Genomic DNA, 19,292 nt, shown 5'->3' with positions numbered 1-19,292 from the left:
CCCGCGGTACCGTGCTCCACCACAGAGGTCAACCCTTTCTTCGAGTGAAGCGTAGATCAGTGACAGAAAAAAAAAAATAAGTGGCTCCGAGGCTGGAAAAATGACCAGAATTGAGCAAATGGGAAAAGTTAGCAATTGAGAAAGTGGAGGTACAAAGTTAATCAAACAATTGGTATTTATCCCGAATAGATGTTGTGGACCTGTGAAATAGCTATTTGAGTCACTTATTTACTGAAACAATGTATTCATGAAGCAGGACTACAACATTAAAACTTGCAGAAGGCACACATTTAGGGATATACTAAATGCAGAGAAAAAAGAAAAGAACCATGCAAAATAGAAATGTAATTTGCAAAATAATTTAAATGTAAAACTTGTGAAATTGAGCGTTTTAGTAGGCTTATAAAAGGATTCAGTAATGTTAGCGATCATTAGATGCTAATTGAATCTATCTTTCTTGTCGAAAGTTTCCGCCGGGCGAAAGTACCAGGGAGTCGGGGGAAGGAATAAAGTGCGGACTGGCGTCTCCGAGCAACCAGCCAAACTCTCGCCGGACATGGCTGCAGAAAGAGAGAAGAAGCCTGCGTTTACTTTCAGACATCTGAACAATAAGAAGATCAACTTCATGCAAGATAGAAAAATCAGAGATTTACTTATGAAATGGTAAAAAGCTACGGTGAGACTGGACAGTGTAAACTGGTCCGAGGACGGACAGGGAAGGAAAATATGTCCCGGCTCATCCATTCAGAGCATAGATATCAGGGCACGTACCCAATTAAACATCCTCACCAGGGTTGATTTACCGTTCTCTCTTCTTCTGGACCAGGAAAAGGCATTTGATGGGGTGGGTCGCAAATGACCGATTGGGACTCAGCGTGGGTTTGCCCTCAGATCGGATTGTGTCTAGCAACAGTGTTCTTCATCCCTGTTCTTCAGAGATATCTTGCCATTTATATTCTATTTACGTGGAGCTATTCGTGTGTCTTGGCAGGGTTTAGCTTGCATTAATTTAGCATTGACTTTCAAACTTCAAATTTATTGACAGAGTAATGATATGTTGCTCATGGATACAGATCATATTGGCTCATTGAGAATGCATGAATGGCTTTCATGCAACATCCTTCACCAGGATCAAGCTGGAGTCCCTGCTGACTAATGAGTTTTGTATGAATTGTATATTCCTGCTTTACCTGGGAGTCAAGGAAACCCTCGCAAGGAAGCTTGGTATAGGAATGAGTGAGGATACCAAATACCATCTGTGTTAGATCAACTGGTCGATTCAGTGCTGTGGCATTGATTGGCCACTTTGGCCCCTTTTACTCCCAAATCAAAAGTTAATTCTTGTGGAGTTAGAGAAAATACTGATTAAGGTCTCATGATTAAGGAGCTCAGTTGTTTGCTGCTATTTGGTCAAATTTGACTATAATCAACTATTTTAGACCTTGAGAGAGACCTATATTTAAGGTCGTTTGTATTAACATTATTTGGCCACTCTTCGCACTGGCAAATATTTTCCATGCTCCGTTCATGGAATTACTGTGTATGCCATTGTATCTTTCTTTGGCTTGGCTTCGCGGACGAAGATTTATGGAGGGGGTAAAAAGTCCACGTCAGCTGCAGGCTCGTTTGTGGCTGACAAGTCCGATGCGGGACAGGCAGACACGATTCCAGCGGTTGCAAGGGAAAATTGGTTGGTTGGGGTTGGGTGTTGGGTTTTTCCTCCTTTGCCTTTTTGTCAGTGAGGTGGGCTCTGCGGTCTTCTTCAAAGGAGGTTGCTGCCCGCCAAACTGTGAGGCGCCAAGATGCACGGTTTGAGGCGTTATCAGCCCACTGGCGGTGGTCAATGTGGCAGGCACCAAGAGATTTATTTAGGCAGTCCTTGTACCTTTTCTTTGGTGCACCTCTGTCACGGTGGCCAGTGGAGAGCTCGCCATATAACACGATCTTGGGAAGGCGATGGTCCTCCATTCTGGAGACGTGACCCATCCAGCGCAGCTGGATCTTCAGCAGCGTGGACTCGATGCTGTCGACCTCTGCCATCTCGAGTACTTCGACGTTAGGGGTGTAAGCGGTCCAATGGATGTTGAGGATGGAGCGGAGACAACGCTGGTGGAAGCGTTCTAGGAGCCGTAGGTGGTGCCGGTAGAGGACCCATGATTCGGAGCCGAACAGGAGTGTGGGTATGACAACGGCTCTGTATACGCTTATCTTTGTGAGGTTTTTCAGTTGGTTGTTTTTCCAGACTCTTTTGTGTAGTCTTCCAAAGGCGCTATTTGCCTTGGTGAGTCTGTTGTCTATCTCTTTGTCGATCCTTGCATCTGATGAAATGGTGCAGCCGAGATAGGTAAACTGGTTGACCGTTTTGAGTTTTGTGTGCCCGATGGAGATGTGGGGGGGCTGGTAGTCATGGTGGGGAGCTGGCTGATGGAGGACCTCAGTTTTCTTCAGGCTGACTTCCAGGCCAAACATTTTGGCAGTTTCCGCAAAGCAGGACGTCAAGCGCTGAAGAGCTGGCTCTGAATAGGATGACATATATTGGACAACCCCAGAATTTCCACCTAAATGTAGATTTTGAGTGATACCCTTTGCATAAGATGACCCACAAAATCTGGATGCTGTTGAAAGCAAATCACAATATTTTAATAACAAATTATCATTTAAAAGTTTAAATTTTATTTGGATGTTTTAAAATAAACCACTGTCAGCTCCTTACAGGTCATTTAAAGCCTGTACAGAGTCGACAGCAGTGGGACTGGGTGGATGGACCCCGCGGAAGAGTGCTGAGACTTCGCAATTAACTAATGGGGCCTGCACGAGATTGTATCAGAGCTGGCAGGAAGATGGTGGCGGTGTTGAGACTACGACCTTGGTATAGGATGACCCTAAGATGAATTTTTAAAAGTTTTGATGACTGCCCTATACACACAACATATACGGTACCTGTCTTTCACTTGAATCTAATTAAAATTGGAGATATAATTATTTCCAATTGGAATGCTTTCCTACACTAAAATGGGAATGGACCAGATGGTGGAAGATCAGATTGGGCAACACTACAGAGGGGAAAATAGCCAAAGCCTCCATTGCTGTGGTGTTAAGAGGGCTGAGATGTGGTGCAATCTTCAGCTGTTTTAGCTAAAACTGATTATCAAAGATACAGTCTAAAATGGTCTTTTGGAAGTTACCCCATACAACTTTGAATTGAACAATGCAAATGCCCTTTGTGCCATACTACACCATGTGGTGTGTTTCCTATGTGCATTGCAATTCTTTGTCTTCAACTGCAATCTAGGCTTAAATTCTATCATGGAAGCACTCACATAGTTACCTTAACTAGGGAGGTGACACTTTGTAGGAGTTCTCCCATTTTACACTGAGGATCTATAGTGGAGAAGGTTGCTCTTTTAAAAAAAAATACAGTCACAGACTCCTAAACAGCAAGATAGGCTAGTTTCTGTGGAAAGTAAAGCAGGATCAATGCTTCAAATCAATGGCCCTTTGTTAATGACCTGCAGGATTAACCAGACGTTTCTATTCACAGGCTCCTTGCTGCCTGATTTGCTGATATTTTCAGTATTTTCCATTTTTATTTCAGATTTCCAGCCCCTGCTGCTTTTTCTATTTTAATTTTTATGTATCAAGTTGCAGACTTTTGAGCACTTGAAGCAGTGCCCATTCTTTCCAAAATTACGTTCATGTTCCTGCTGATTCTAATGCTACCTGTTTATCGAAGTATTTTAATGATTGTTGATTCTATAGGGTGAAAGTGCATCCAGCCAACATTTTAATAGATTTGTTTTTCTGTTGCTGCTTTTAATAAAGTTTTTTTGTTCAAAAGCCAAAAATAAATATACAAAAATTGGGGGAAGGGTACAAAACCCAAAATAAAAGGAGATTTCCAGTTTGGAAGAAAGGACACATTTAGAGAGCAATATTAGAATTTAGGGCAGGATCAGAGCGTAGTGTCAGAAGCAAGGGTGAGCAAAGAGGACATGGTAGATCACAAGACAACATCACTGTCAACGTTCAAATTTATTTTTACAGTACATGCATGACGTCGCATACAACAGGGGTCTTTTGGGGATCAATAAATGCCAGGGGGTTGAAAGGGAGTCAAATTAACTTTTGTGGTGGAAATCGGGTGTATCAACAGAAAGTAACCCCTATGGCAGGAGTGGCCAACCTCTCGCAAGAGCAGGCCATGGTGGCCACCATGTTGAATATGGCTTTAGCCTTTTAATAAGTTGAGAGTGAATGGGAGGATGGATGGAGCATAGAAGAAAGAGTTATGTGTTCTTTCTACTTTTGGTAGTGACTCACCCCCACCCAGTGCTGCATCCACCGCCACCATCCCCACCCTGTCCAGCACCACCACAACTCATCCCCCTGCCCAACCCTATGCCTGGGGGCCCATGAAAAATCAAGGGTTCCATGGAGGGGTCTAAAAAGTTTGGGGTTCTGAGATTCTCTTGTGGGCCAGGCATAATTTATACTTATCGATAACTAAACTGTACTTAAGTAAAGGATACATATACAAAAGAAAGAAATGTAAACAGTGAAATAAATATAAACAAACTGTGCAATGCAGAAAAAAATACATATTCATTAATGAATGAAGTGCAATGTAAGAGTGTTTAAATGAGTCTATGGTTCTGTCTGTTGTTTAGGGGTGTGAATGTGGAGAGTTGGTAACTGTTCCTGAACCTGGTTGTGCAAGTTTTGTAGCACCTATGTCTCTTTCCTGATGCCAGCAGCAAGAACAGAGAATGTCTTAGGTGGTGAAGATCCTTGATGATTGCTGCTGCTCTCTGATGGCAACATTTCATGTAGATGTTCTCGATGGTAGGGAAAGTTTTGCCTCTGATGTACTCGGCTGTGTCCACTACCTTTTTCAGGGCTATCTGTTCAGATCCATATTAGGCTGTGATCTAAACATCTTTTGAAGTTTGGCAAGGTTTCTGATATCATACCTAACCTCCACAAACTCTTGAAGAAGTAGAGGTGATAACATGCTTTCTTAAGGATGACATGAGTATAGTGACTTTCCCAGAAATTTAAATGTGCTCACCCTCTCCACCTCTGATCCCCAATAATTACTGCATTGTACACTTCTGGTTTTCTTTTCCAAAAGTCTCCAATCAGCTCTTTGGATTCGGTGACATTGAGTGGGAGGTTGTTGTTAGTAAACCATTCAGTCAAGTGTTCAATCTACCTCCTGAATGTTGATTCATCTACCCTTTTTGTACAGCCCACCACTGTGGTATTGTCAGCCTATGTATAAGGCAGGATCAGAAGAATGGAGGAAAACAGGAAAGTCGAGGGAGCCGTGCAGTAAACCAAAGTGCTGCAGGAAGCTGAGTGGCCTGCTGGATTTCTCCAGAATTTTTGTGTCTTGCATAGGAAGAAAGGGTTCTTCTCCTTGATTCACTCAGTACATGGCTTTAATTGTTAAGATATCTTGAGTTCCATTATTATTATAACATTTTCACAATGTCAAATGATTTATCAATGCAGCTTCAAGCGATTGTGCAAACCATTACCTCAGAAATGCAGCCAACATGATGAAGGACCCAACCTACCCAATAATACCTTTGACTCCCCTTAGGCAGAAGACCAATAAATGTGAAAGCATGAGACCTAGGAACAGAAAAAGGCCATTCAGCCACTAAATCCACCCCACCATTTCATCATGACTGATTAACTATCTTTTTCAACCTCATTCTCCTGCCTTCTTTCCATTACCCACAATTGCCTTCCTAATAAGAACCAACGTAATCTCTGTCTTAAATATATCCAATGACTTGGCCTCCACAGCTAGCTGCAGTAACAAGTTCCATTGATTCACTTCCCTCTGGTCCCAGATTCCCCTACCATCGGAGAGGTCCTGTCCACATCCACTCTATTCAGGCCTTTCAGTATTCAATAAGTTTCAAAGAGACCACATCCTATCCCCATTCCCATCATTCTTCTAAAATTCAGTGAGTACAGTCCCAGAGCAATCACATGTTCCTTATATGATTACCCTTTCATTCCAGGGATCATTCATGTGAACCTCCTCTGGATGTTCTTCAATGCCAACATATCTTTTCTTCAATAAGGAACCCCAAACTGCTTTAAACATAGCACCACATTCAAGGACAGCTTCTTTCCTGCTGTTATTTGACTCTTGAACAGACCTCCAATGGACAAAAGAAGATCACATAACAAAACTACCTCAACATGTACTTTGCATTGTTTTCACTGCTCTTTTCTCCATGACACTGCATTCTGCATGTTTGTTTTATGTTTTACTATCTGTTATGAGTTGACGACCTGGAAAGCATGTAAAAACAAAGTTTTTCACTGTATATATGTACACGTAATGATAATGAACAACAAATAACATTTCATGCATCTTTATACTCACCAAATGCTCAGATGTACACTCTAGTCTAGATTAAGGAGTTTTAAAGAGAGGAACTTTAAAATGGAATTATTTGACTTGGGAGCTTATTACTTTAAAAAATCAAACTGAATCCTTAAAGATTCAGTGCAAATGATGATTTTAAAAATGTAGTTTTTTCTCTTTTCACAATATTTATGTATCTATCCTGTTAGGTCAATGGATGGTAGGATCGTGGTCCAGGCTTTCAGTTTTGATGAATACTTTCAGCCTTATGATAAAGATAAATTTGTGCAGGTGAGTTTGGTTGTGTTTTTATTACTTTTCTATAAACCATCAAGCTACATATCTCCTTCTGCTATTTTTGGCACCTAAATTGTTGCTTCAGAAAGCTGCAAAAGAATCTAATTGGTGAGAATATTATTTTAAAGAATTGTCTTTGATTTATTGATCCATTATTTAAACCTTATTTTATCTCCAGCAGTTTTTGTTTCTTTAAAACCATTTTTTTTTCAAATGTACAGTATCTGGCACCTATGGGGATCAGTGGATCCTGGGTAAATTAATTTTCCAGTTGCTCGAGACGGTGCGTTACACAATTGCTGTGCCAATTTTAAACTTTTGTATTTTCTACCTATTTATTTTCTGCATTTTTTTGCTGGTTGCTTGAGGATAACAAAACAATTATGTATGGAGTGCTAAGTAGACTTATGCATAGTAATTAATGAGTTTTTAACAATGAAGAGGATGTGGGTTTGCAAAGTAGATACACCAGATGTGTATATTAGTTCATATGTGTATTTTTGGAAAAAGATTACTTGCCCTATATTCTCGAAATACAGAATGCTTCATTAGCTTTAGCTGAGAGCATTTCTATTATCAAGGGATAGAGTTTCTTCTTTGGGTGTTGCAAAGTATGTTTTCAGTGGATTCTTACTCTTTTAAAGTATATTACATAGTAGAGAGATACTTGGGTATAAAATTAAATCTTATCCTGACATGAATCCAAGGATTTTTAATGTTTTTTATACCCAAACTGACCTGGAAGTTTTATGTACATGACAGCAGCGATAACTTTTAACCCAGGCAATGTAATATTTAAAATAATATTTTAATTATTAATCAAAAATTATATAACACCAACTGTAATTTAGATAACTTATCTAAACAACAAAATTTATATCCAATTATCTAACTTAAACTCTAACTGTGTGTGTGTGTGTGTGTGTGTGTGTGTGTGTGTGTGTGTGTGTGTGTGTGTGTGTGTGTGTGTGTGTGTGTCTGTGTGTGTCTGTGTGTGTCTGTGTGTGTCTGTGGAATACCCCAAGCCACTACAGCTCAAGGCTCAATTTTCGGAAGGGAGTTCAAAGTTCATTTTCAGAAATTCAGTGATGACATGTGGGTTTGAAATTTATGCAACATGCAGCCTCTGCGATAGGTGAAATGCACACAGGCTCTGAGATGAAATTACCAGTTCCTGAAGTGGGTGAAAGAGGGGTGTGGGTGGGTGGTGACAGAATGTTGATTACTCACGAAACCCTTATTGAGGTGACTTCTTCTGCAATTATAACCCCTTTTGTGGGACATTTGTGATGGAATACAGTATTTCTTCTGCAACTTTAAAACCTGTTTTATGGGTCAATTAAGTGGTCTCACATCATTCTATAAGCAAAAGTAGGAAATTCTGTCTATAACCCCATAATGAGGTCAAGTGTGTTTCTCATTCCCACAAAGGAGGTTGAAGAGCTGTTTACTCTTGAGCTGGTTCCTTAAAAATGTAGCCGACTGCTACAAAGAAACACACACACTCACAGAGTGGGAGGTTAAGCTCTGAGATTTATTGAGGCTGGAAAGGCGCCTTTTATACAGTTGGAGTTCCCGCTGTTTGTTTGATTTGCTGACATCAGCCACATGAATAACAATAGCGGGCGGGAATATCCTTGCATGTAAATACCTTTCTTCTCCAGCTTATTATTGATCTATTAGCTGGTCGCTCGGCCAGTGCCATTTTAGGGCTGCTGGTCTTGTACCGCTCCAGCTTTCAGCCATGCCGGTTTGCTGTGTTAAAGGACATGTTACGATGTGTTATGTTGCTGTTTACTACCGCGCATGCCGTGCAATGTGCCAGCTTGATCTCCATGGTGGCAGGCCACCACATGACCCCCACCCCCTCCCAGAACCGGCGCTTCAGTTCATAGTGTCCTTGGATGCAGTCCACCATGTTTTTGGCGTTCTGCCTCTGTGTCGAGGTGTTGTCGTCTCCACGGGTTGTTTCGGGTATGTGTGTGGGCTTGAGCCTGTCTGTCGTGAAGACTTCTGGTTTGCCACCGATGTCCAGTTTGAAGGTGGCCCTGTTGTTCTGGCTGACTCAAAAGGGGCCGTCGTAGGGCTTCTGTAGTGGTGGACGGTGTGGCCCTCTGTGCACGAACACATACTCGCAGATTTGGAGTTCTTTAGGGATGTTGAACTTGGCCTGCCCATGTCTGGAGGGTAGGATCGGAGCCAGGTTATCAACCTTTTCCCTCAGCCTGTCGACCTCTGGCCGGTGGGATGAAATCCCCAGAGACTATGAATGGAGTTTCATAGATGAGCTCGGCAGAGGATGTGTTGAGGTCTTCCTTTGGGGCTGTACAAATCCCTAGCAGTGCCAAAGGCATTTTATCCACCCAGTTGGGGCCCTTGAGTCTGGTCATAAGGGTGGCCTTGAGGTGCCTGTGGAAATATGCAACCAGCCCGTTAGACTCCGGGTGGTGTAGCTGAGCACCCCACAGGTTGGCAACATCTGACCACAGACTAGAGGTAAATTGTGCACCTCTGTCAGAGGTTATGTGTCTTGACAGCCCAAATCTTGTTACCCAGGACAAGACTAGTGCCTTGGCGCAGGACCTGGTGGATGTGTCGGCCAGTGGGATTGCTTCTGGCCATCGGGTGTAACGGTCGACCACCGTGAACAGGTAGCAGAAACCCTGTGAGACTGGTAAGGGTCCCACTATATCCATGTGAATGTGGTCAAACCTTCATTCCATTGACTCGAAAGGCTGCGGGGAGGATCTTCGAGTGCCGCTGTACCTTGGCTGTTTGGCACTGCGTGTACACCTTGGCCCACTCGCTGACTTGTTTCCACAACCCATGTCACACATACTTGCTGGCCACCAACCAGGCTGTGGTCCTGATTGATGAGCCAGCCCATGGATGGAGTTGAAAATTTATCACCTCCATGCCATTGGTATGATAGGTCAAATCTGCCGGTGGGTAGTGTTACCTGTGCCGATGTCCTGAAGCTGCAGCCCTGTGATGGCAGTCCTGTACTGAGGTATCTGATCATCCTGCTGCTGTGCCTCCACCAATGCCACTAAGTCCAGTCCATTGGCCAGAGAGTGGATGCTCTGACTTGACAAGGCGTCCACGACCACATTGTCTTTTTTCGAGATGTGCCTCATGTTGGTGGTGTACTCCAAATCATAAGACAAGTGTCTCTGCTGGTGGGCTGACTAGGGGTCAGAGCTCTTGGCCAGAGCTTGTAGTCTGTGAAAGCCCTTCCCTCTAGGAAGTACCGGAAGTGAAGATGGCTAAGTACAGCGCCAGTAGCACTCTGTCAAAAGCACTGTACTTCAGCTCAAGGGGCTACAGATGTTTTCTGAAGAAAGCTAGCAGACGCCAACTTCCTTCTATCTGCTGCATCAAAACTCCACCAATCGCCGTTCCTGAGGCATCCACCATAAGGGTAGTGTGGGTGAGTCTGGCCTGGGGTGGCCAGGAGTGCAACATTAGCCAGGGGTTCCTTCGCTTCCACAAACACTCGTGAGGTGTTATCGACCCAGGTCAAGTCCTTTGCTTTGCTGGTCATCAGGGTGAAGAGTGGAAGCATGGTTTGAGCTGCTGTGGGGCATGAATCTATGATAAAAGTTGACCATCGCCATGAACTCCAGCCCCTAGATGCTTTAGGCACCTTGTGCAGGGGAGAAGCCCATGGACTGTCCGACCGCCGAACAATACCTAACTCCTCAAGCTTGCGGAACTCCTCCTTGGCCAATTGGACCTTCTCCGGGATAAACTGACATCACTTGCCACCACACCAGCAAGCTGTACAAGAGGGAGTGAAAACTCTCCAACATAGGCCTCTGTCTGCAAAATTCCCCTCCAGTCTTCCAACACCAGAGGCGCACACTACTAACCTTTCTTCTTCAGTTTTCTCCCACCTCCCCGCCCCCATCCCCACTCCCCACATGAGGCCACCTCTCTGATCGCTGGAGATGGACTATTCAAGATCTCTCAGTGGGGAAACACAGAACTCCTGAAAACCATCGCACCGGAGATGGACTATTCAAGACTGCAGAATTTCTGCAAACCATCACCTGTCTGTCTGCTCCTGCATTTGCATTTTAATCGCCACCTTCCTTTGCTACTATGCATGTTTGCTTTTTTCCCTTGCTTCCCTTCCATTGTATTATTGCACTGCTTCTCTATCTATGTTTTAACAACAATTGCCACTTTTGCTTAGTGGGAAATTCCACGGCTATTGCAGTGCTTGACTCCGCCCCCATCTGCTCACAGATAACCTTGGTTTCCTGCCTAAACCCAGAACCTTTCTGAAGACTACTGTAAGACCCTACCTTCAGTTATAAGCTAATAAAAGCATTTGTTCTCCCTCCATTCGTGAGAGCTTTTATTCACGCTACAATTTTATTAACTTATTCCCTAAATGATGGAACCGTTGCTCAAGCCAGGTTTGCTGCTGATAGACCCTCTGTCCCCTGACACAGCTGATGAGTTGATGAACTGGCTAGACTGCTTCCTGATGAACTCGGGAGGTCTGCACTCATTTCAAGGGTAGGAACGAAAGGGTATGCAATCATTAGGGACTGCAGTACATGTGATGGTGCCATTGAGGCATTGAAGGCACGGTACCTGAAGTCGCAAAATGAGATCCTCGCGAGGCACCAACTCGCTCTTTGTCTCCAATGGCCAGGAGAGACCAGAGGCGCACACCACTAACCTGTGAACACTTGCCAAGAAGTGCAGGTACGAAGTGGCTATGGCTATGGGCTGCGTTCATGAAGAAGAACAGATCCGGGACACTAGTCGCGGGGGTCTGCTTGAGGTACGAGGCAGCGACAGCTCGAATCGGGTAAGAAAGGTCTGGCTAGCCATGTTGAACTGGCTAAATTGTTGGAACGGGCCAAGCTTGAAAATGACGACCTCGAAGACAGCGAGCTTGCTCACCCAGGGGATCCCTTCCAAGGACTGGCTGCTCCCTCTACCCCAACCCTAACATCTGCTGCTTCTTGTGCTACGGAGCTCTCCCTTGCTGGGAGTGCTTTTTCTGTGGCAAAAGCCAACATCCCTGATCTCATTGCCCGGCTAAAGATTCAGTGTGTTCCATCTGTGGCAAGAAAGGACATTGGGCGAGGGGAAGCCAGGGGAAGTCCACGGCCTGCACCACTCCTGGTTCCGATTCTAGCCCCAAGCAGTCTGCTCCAAATTCACCCGAACCCACTTGCTGCGCTACACGCCGTTAGAGGGTGACAATGAGGAAATTACTCGAAAAGGCTTGGAGGCCATCTTGCTGCGACACAAATTCAAACTCGACGCCATCATCGTCGGAGGTGGAAGGATGGCAGCCATCTTGCCATACTACAAGGTCGACACTATCTTACCCATGCAGGGCAGCCCAGGACGGTGGGGGCCACTCAAGTGAGGAGTATAGAGTCTCTGGGATCCAAGCCTCAATGGTTCTAGACCAGGACAGACCTCATGAGCTTAGCAACTCCATTGTGACTGTAAGGTAAATGGGCAATCCACTAAATGCCTAATTGACATAGGCTCTACTAAAAGCTTCATAGACTCCAGGACTGTGCAGGAATACAACCTAAAGATGTATCCTTCCAATTTTCGCATATTCCTTGCATCTCATTCACATTCTATGCATATTCAACAACATTGTATAGTGCATTTGTCGTTTGAAGGGGCAGAATTTTGTAAGATACACCTTTATGTACTCAATGATCTGTGTGCTCTGGTGCCGTTCAGCCTAGACTTCCTGTGTCATCTTAAAAATGTGAGTATTCTGGTCCCCTCCCCCCTGTAATGGTTTGGAACAGAGGGCCTCTAAAATCAGAGCCCACGTGCAGCCTCTCCACACAATATCGACCCCCTCCCCCCACCTCTCTTTCTGATTCTGTATGCTCAATGATGGTATCATCGAACCTAGCACTAGCCCATGGAGAGCGCAAGTGGTAGGGGTGAAAGGGGAAAACAAGTCCAGGCTAATAACTGACTATCGCCAAAATTAATTGGTACACACTCCTGGACACATACCCCATCCCTCAAATTTCAGACGTGGTGAATGTTATTACACAGTATCGGGTCTATTCAACCACTGACCTGAAAGCTGCTTATCATCAGCTGCCAATCCATTCTGAGGACCGTCCATACATGGCATTTGAGGCTAACGATCATCTCTATCAATTCCAGAGGATCCCTTTCGATATCACTAATGGGGTTTCTATCTTCCAGAGGCAGATGGACAGAATGGTAGATGAGTATGGGTTAAAGGCTACCTTCTCCTACCTCGATAATGTCACCATCTGTAGCCATATCTTGGAAGACCATGATGCCAATTCCAGAGCTTTCTCCATGTGGCAAAAGTCCTGAACCTCACTTGAATCTAGCAAGTACGAGTTCAGGACTAAACATCTGGATATCCTGGGCTACGTAGTGGAGAATGGCATCATTGGCCCTGACCCTGATATGATGCACCCCCTGTTCAAGCTCCCCATTCCCAGGACCACAAAGGTTTTGAGGAGATGCCTAGGGTTTTTTCTCATATTACACCCAGTGTATCCCTCAATACGCTGATAGGGTACATCCTCTCTTAAACACCACTACTTTCCCCCTCTCAGCTGAAGCCCAAACAGCTTTTAACTACATTCAAAATCGCACCTGATCAAGTCATCCAGGCCCTTCAAACAGCTCAGTGTCGATTTTAACAACCTCTCCCCTCCATGAGCGGGAACACTTTCTTCCTCTCTATAATTGATGAGTACTCCCACTTCCTGTTCGCCATTCCATGTCCAGACACGTCCGCTTCGTCAGTCATAAACGCCCTGGATTCCATTTTCACCCTATTCATGTATTCCAGCTATATTCATAGCGACCGGGGCTCATCCTTTAAGAGTGCTGAGCTACGTCAGTACCTGATGGCGAGGGGCATTGAATCCAGCATGACTACTAGCTACAACCCCCAGGGAAACAGGCAGGTTGAAAAGGAGAATGCCATGGTATGGAAGGCTATCAATCTGGCACTGAAGTCAAAAGGCCTTTCAGACTCTCGGTGACAGGAAGTCCTTCCTATGGCGCTCCATTCCATCCAGTCGCTACTATGTACCACGACTTCTTCACAAGCTCCTATTCAATTTTGAAAGAAGGTCGGCAATGGGAACTACACTCCCAACCTGGCTTGCCACTCCTGGTCCAGTCCTTCTCAGGAAGCACGTGAGGAGAAGCAAGACCAACCCCCTGGTGGAAAGAGTGAAACTGCTCCATGCCAATCCCATGTATGCCTATGTGGAGTACCTGGATGGTAGGGAGGACACCGTCTCCATCAAGGACCTGGCACCCACTAGAACAGAGGGTCCATTGCCTCAAGTGCCGTGTGAACCTTGGAGCTTATTCTTGCCACCCCCAGTCAGGGCCTCAGGGAATCCACTTCAGGAGCTCCACCATGGAGCCGGAGGCCTAGCCCGCCTCTCTTCCCTCACAAGAAGACCAGGAGACCCAAGGAGTCCAAGGTCCCCTGGTGCTAAGGCACTTCAGCAGGATCTCCAGACCCCCGGACTGCTTAAATCTGTAAATTTGTAAATAACTGCATTTTTTTAACTTTTTTTATTTTCTGAATCAATGTTCTCGGTCTTCACTCACAGACCCGAAATTCTGCAGGAAGGGGTGAATGCAGTGAACTGGGATTCACTGGTAGTGTCTTGTGCTGATGGCTGGTCCCACCTCCGCCCCCATCTGCTCACATATAACCCTGCTTTTCCACCTGAACCCAGAATCCTTCTCAAGACCATTGTAAGACCCTACCCTAAGTTATAAGCTAATAAAAGCATTTGTTCTCCCTCCAGTCATGAGAACTTTCATTTGCTCTACAAGTTTTTCTGAGGTTTGTAATACTTTATTTGACTAGCAGCAGCCAGTTCCTTTAATTCCCCCCCCCCCCCATCTCCTGGCAACATCCATTAAAATGGCAATACGACCCCTGATTCCCCCCTCCCAAGGGGTGGGGCTTCTGGAGCCTTTGTTAAAACACATTTGTAAATGGTCAGCCCAACTACTCCTAGCTATCCTCACAGGGAATCCAACACAGGCACTTGTGGCCCGTCAGCAAACCTGAGCAGGCACGGAATCCGGGAGCCCAGCAACAACCCAAGAAGGGGCTCTTTGGGAACACCCTGGATGCATGCCTGCCAGCCTGTCCCCTGCCTCACCATAGGATAGGGTGGCAAGGCGCATCTGGGCTCTATACTGCGTGTAGCACCCAGCTGCGACGGCAGGACTATATTAGGAGGAGGCTCGACACCCAGTGGAAGCCCTTGCACACCCTGCTCGCAAGTAAGGGTGCACAAATTTGCCAGCAAAGTGTGGAAAACCAGGGACCTGAGTCGGCGACCAGGCAAATTCCTTTCTTTTTACCTCTCCTCTGACAGTAGGGAGCGGCTCCCACAGCACCACACTCCATTGGGACCCAGTAACCACTTTTGATTGAAGGAGGACTTGGGGGCATTGTCATTGACCACCACTGCATGCCTCCTCCAACATTAGGAATGCACATCCTTCCCCTGTACCCATGTTTCACGTCCAGTTTAATATGACTTCCGAAGGGGAGGAGCGTCACGTAGACTAACCATTTTCTGTATGTCTGAAGCCACATCCAGCTGTCCATCAATATCGAGGTACCGCCCAGCCTCTACAGCCTGCCAATCAGATGTGAGCTACAGCCAGAGTACATACTCCCATTGGCTAGCCCGTACCTTACAGCATCTGCTGAGCAGGGAAGTTTATAAGCGACGGCATCTGAGTTTCACTTCCTCTTTGCCATGGTTGCAGATAAGGGATTAGGATTCTCTTAAATTTACCAGGGTATGGTATTGTAGCCGTGCTCCCAATTATCATGGGTATGGGAGCATGTACCCCTGTAGGTAGCCCATGTGTAGGGTACCCTCCATAGTTGGAATCCCCTTTCCCTACGGGCGTATTCTGGGGTCGGAAGCCGGTTGCGTTCCACCTTCCTCTCTCCTGGAACTGCTTCTGATTGCATGCTGCTGCTGGGTTTCGGTTCTGCAGGGAACTGGAATTCACTGTCTATAGATATATTAGACAACTGGCTCCTTCTCTTGGCTCTGCCCCTATTGGTCCCAATATAAACCCTGCTTTCCTGCCTTTCCTCCAATTTACCTGAAGACCATTGTATACACTGGCCATTCTTTGGCTTGGCTTCGCGGACGAAGATTTATGGAGGGGGTAAAAAGTCCACGTCAGCTGCAGGCTCGTTTGTGGCTGACCAGTCCGATGCGGGACAGGCAGACACGATTGCAGCGGTTGCAAGGGAAAATTGGTTGGTTGGGGTTGGGTGTTGGGTTTTTCCTCCTTTGCCTTTTGTCAGTGAGGTGGGCTCTGCGGTCTTCTTCAAAGGAGGCTGCTGCCCGCCAAACTGTGAGGCGCCAAGATGCACGGTTTGAGGCGTTATCAGCCCACTGGCGGTGGTCAATGTGGCAGGCACCAAGAGATTTCTTTAGGCAGTCCTTGTACCTTTTCTTTGGTGCACCTCTGTCACGGTGGCCAGTGGAGAGCTCGCCATATAATACGATCTTGGGAAGGCGATGGTCCTCCATTCTGGAGACGTGACCCATCCAGCGCAGCTGGATCTTCAGCAGCGTGGACTCGATGCTGTCGACCTCTGCCATCTCGAGTACCTCGACGTTAGGGGTGTGAGCGCTCCAATGGATGTTGAGGATGGAGCGGAGACAACGCTGGTGGAAGCGTTCTAGGAGCCGTAGGTGGTGCCGGTAGAGGACCCATGATTCGGAGCAGAACAGGAGTGTGGGTATGACAACGGCTCTGTATACGCTTATCTTTGTGAGGTTTTTCAGTTGGTTGTTTTTCCAGACTCTTTTGTGTAGTCTTCCAAAGGCGCTATTTGCCTTGGCGAGTCTGTTGTCTATCTCATTGTCGATCCTTGCATCTGATGAAATGGTGCAGCCGAGATAGGTAAACTGGTTGACCGTTTTGAGTTTTGTGTGCCCGATGGAGATGTGGGGGGGCTGGTAGTCATGGTGGGGAGCTGGCTGAATTGTAAGCTAATAAAAGCGTGTTTGTGGTCCACATAAGTCTCCGAGTTACTATCAATCATGTTACAGGCTCCAACAGCTTGTAAGTTGTTAATTACTGTGCTTTGTGTTGTTAATTGCTCATGATCTGCCACTGTGTTGCTGGGATAGCCAGCCTGTTTGTTTCTGTGTTAATAAATCCTTTAGTTATCTATTCCCTGTGTCTGGGCTCACTTCGTTCTGAATCTCAAACGTATGTCAACACAACGAATCTCAACACAACAACAGCTTACAGTTGAAGAATAGTCACTGTTTTGATGTGGAAAATATGGTGGCTAAATTGTGCACATCAATGTATCACAAAAAATGATAAGATGATAATACAGTAATAGATATTACCTATTTTAAGTGAAGGCTCAATCATGGGAAACTCTTCAGCTCTTCATCAAAAAAGAAATGGAGAAACTCAGTGAGTGAGCAGCATCAGTGAGAGAAAAAAAGAATTGATGTTTTGGGTAAGAACCCTTCACCAAAACCATTCTTTTTCTCCCTTCAATGCAGATCAACCTGCTGAGTTTCTCCAGCAGATTGTTTCTTTCTCCAGATTCCAGCATCAATAGTCAATCTTGTGTTTTCATTTCTTTGGTTTGGAATCATTGCTTGAAAGAGTAGTTTAATATTTCAGTTAAAAAGGTAACAACTTTGACAGAGTAGGTTTCCTGCAGTATCGCAAGGAAATGTCCACCTGGACTTGACAGTCATGTTTCTAAAATAGGACCTGAACCTACAAACTCGAAATTCAGAGGGAAGAGAGCAACTGTTAAGATTAATATGTACAAAACAAAGGTAGTGTTACGAGCCCAAAGGACCTCAAAACCCAGCAGCAATAGATATTCACCAAGACAAGTGGTTTTTAAAACAAAAGTTATTTTTAATCAACTTTAAACATGAAAACAGAATCAAACTTTAACTTATCTCTATACTTAACTAACCCAAAATAGCCCTCTTCTAATTCTAAGTGCACGTGTATGTAATGTGTGTGTAAATTTAAGAACAGTTCTTTGGTTCACAGTTCAATCTCACTTCTTCTTCCAAGTTCTCTGGATTCAGGCAATTCTTATAGTGTGCACAGAATATAACATGTATAAAATTCACCAAGCTTTGGTGCTCGAAAGGTAAATGTTTACCACTCAGGAAGGTTCTTGTAGGGTTTGCAGAGTGAGATTTGTTGTTCCAAGATTTCCACAACTGAGATACCACCATTAGTCACCTCAATGTTTCACTGATGAAACTTGCCCCATCAGGGTTTTACAGATGGTAATCTCTTTCTTTCAGGCCAGCACAGAGTTCTTTTTTTCCCTCTTATTCCAAGAGAAACATCAGACAGATAGCACTTCCAGCCATCCACTGCTCCGGAACTTTCTGTTTTGAATCAGCTCTTCCTGGCTTGTTTCAGCTGTTTTCAGTGTCTCTCACACACACACACACACACACACACACACACACACACACACACACACACACACACACACACACACACACACACACACACACACACAAGCTGAGAGGGCTTCTCTTCTGTCCCTCTCTCACTCTCTAACTTCCAACTGCCAGGAAACCCATGTGATTCTCTCACTTGCAACAAAACCCCCACCTTCTCCAGCAAACAACAGAAGTTAGTCTTTTGGTCAAGCTGTGTCCTTAAGTAAAGAAAACCCAGGAGTGACCTTTTTGTGCACTCTGTCAAAACCCTTGAAAAGAGCTTCCAACAGCCAGAGTGTCTCCAGTCCATTCATTTCATGACATTTCAATTAACACCTACTTGTGAAATGTGTTTAGCGTTCTCCAATCTTTCTACAATGTTACTGAATATGAAATCTTCAGTCTTTCAAATAAGATCTGTTTTAAAATGTGTGTATGTATTTAACCCACTAATCTTACCAAAATCCTCCCAATATTATAATCCATTACAGTAGAAACAAAAAAAAAGCATTTGTAGAGCATCATATTCCTTCAATGTGCTCCAAAGTATTTCACTGGCAGTGAATTAGAAAGATATGAGAGCTCATAAATCAAGTATAATAAAACCTCTGGTATCTGGCACCTATGGGGATTGTTAGATGCAGAATAAGTGAATTTTCTGGTTTTAAAACCATACTTTTTTACCTATTTATTTTCCACAAGTGTTTGCCAGTTGCTTGAGGCTGCTGCTTTATTGAATTCCAGATAACAGAGGTTTACTGTATTTATTACATTTGTTTTTATATAGATATGTGAGAGAGAGATTTATTTCTTTTATGCATTCCAAATTTACAGGCATTTTTCAAGGATCCCAATGTTTTGAATAATCTTAAAGTGGTCTCACCTTCAACTTGTGAATGGACAACTTTAGGTATGATCAATGCAATGTTGTAAGGAAAATGCCAGTCAATTTAAATTTAGAGATGATCTGATTTAAATGGGAATCAGAATTGAACTAAACTCTGCAATTTTAATAAAAACATATGTGGCATCTTCCTGTTTTCTCATATTTACCTGCTTATGAACATATTTTAAGCATTGCTTGCTTTCTTCCAGAGCTGATT

At 44.6% G+C, this 19,292-nt stretch overlaps 1 protein-coding gene across 5 annotated transcripts in view; it reads left to right on the top strand.

Annotated features, from left to right (window-relative positions):
• Positions 1 to 483: 483 nt before the first annotated feature.
• Positions 484 to 19,292, top strand: part of cfap300 (cilia and flagella associated protein 300) — a 62,751-nt gene continuing 43,942 nt past the window's right edge. For 2 of the 5 annotated variants that reach the window (XM_069890723.1, XM_069890725.1), the window contains exons 1-3: positions 484 to 663; positions 6,598 to 6,679; positions 19,024 to 19,099. In XM_069890723.1, the coding sequence (XP_069746824.1) occupies positions 557 to 663; positions 6,598 to 6,679; positions 19,024 to 19,099 (265 nt within the window). In that variant the 5' untranslated portion in view covers positions 484 to 556. Of the gene's footprint in view, positions 677 to 699; positions 845 to 6,597; positions 6,680 to 19,023; positions 19,100 to 19,292 lie in introns of those variants that run through there. The other 3 variants (XM_069890722.1, XM_069890726.1, XM_069890724.1) reach the window with 3 other exon arrangements.

The sequence above is a fragment of the Narcine bancroftii genome, chromosome 7 (assembly GCF_036971445.1).
Source record: "Narcine bancroftii isolate sNarBan1 chromosome 7, sNarBan1.hap1, whole genome shotgun sequence".
NCBI classification, from domain to species: domain Eukaryota; kingdom Metazoa; phylum Chordata; class Chondrichthyes; order Torpediniformes; family Narcinidae; genus Narcine; species Narcine bancroftii.
Note: the sequence above shows the minus strand (reverse complement) of the source record. Positions and strands in the feature narration are given on the sequence as shown.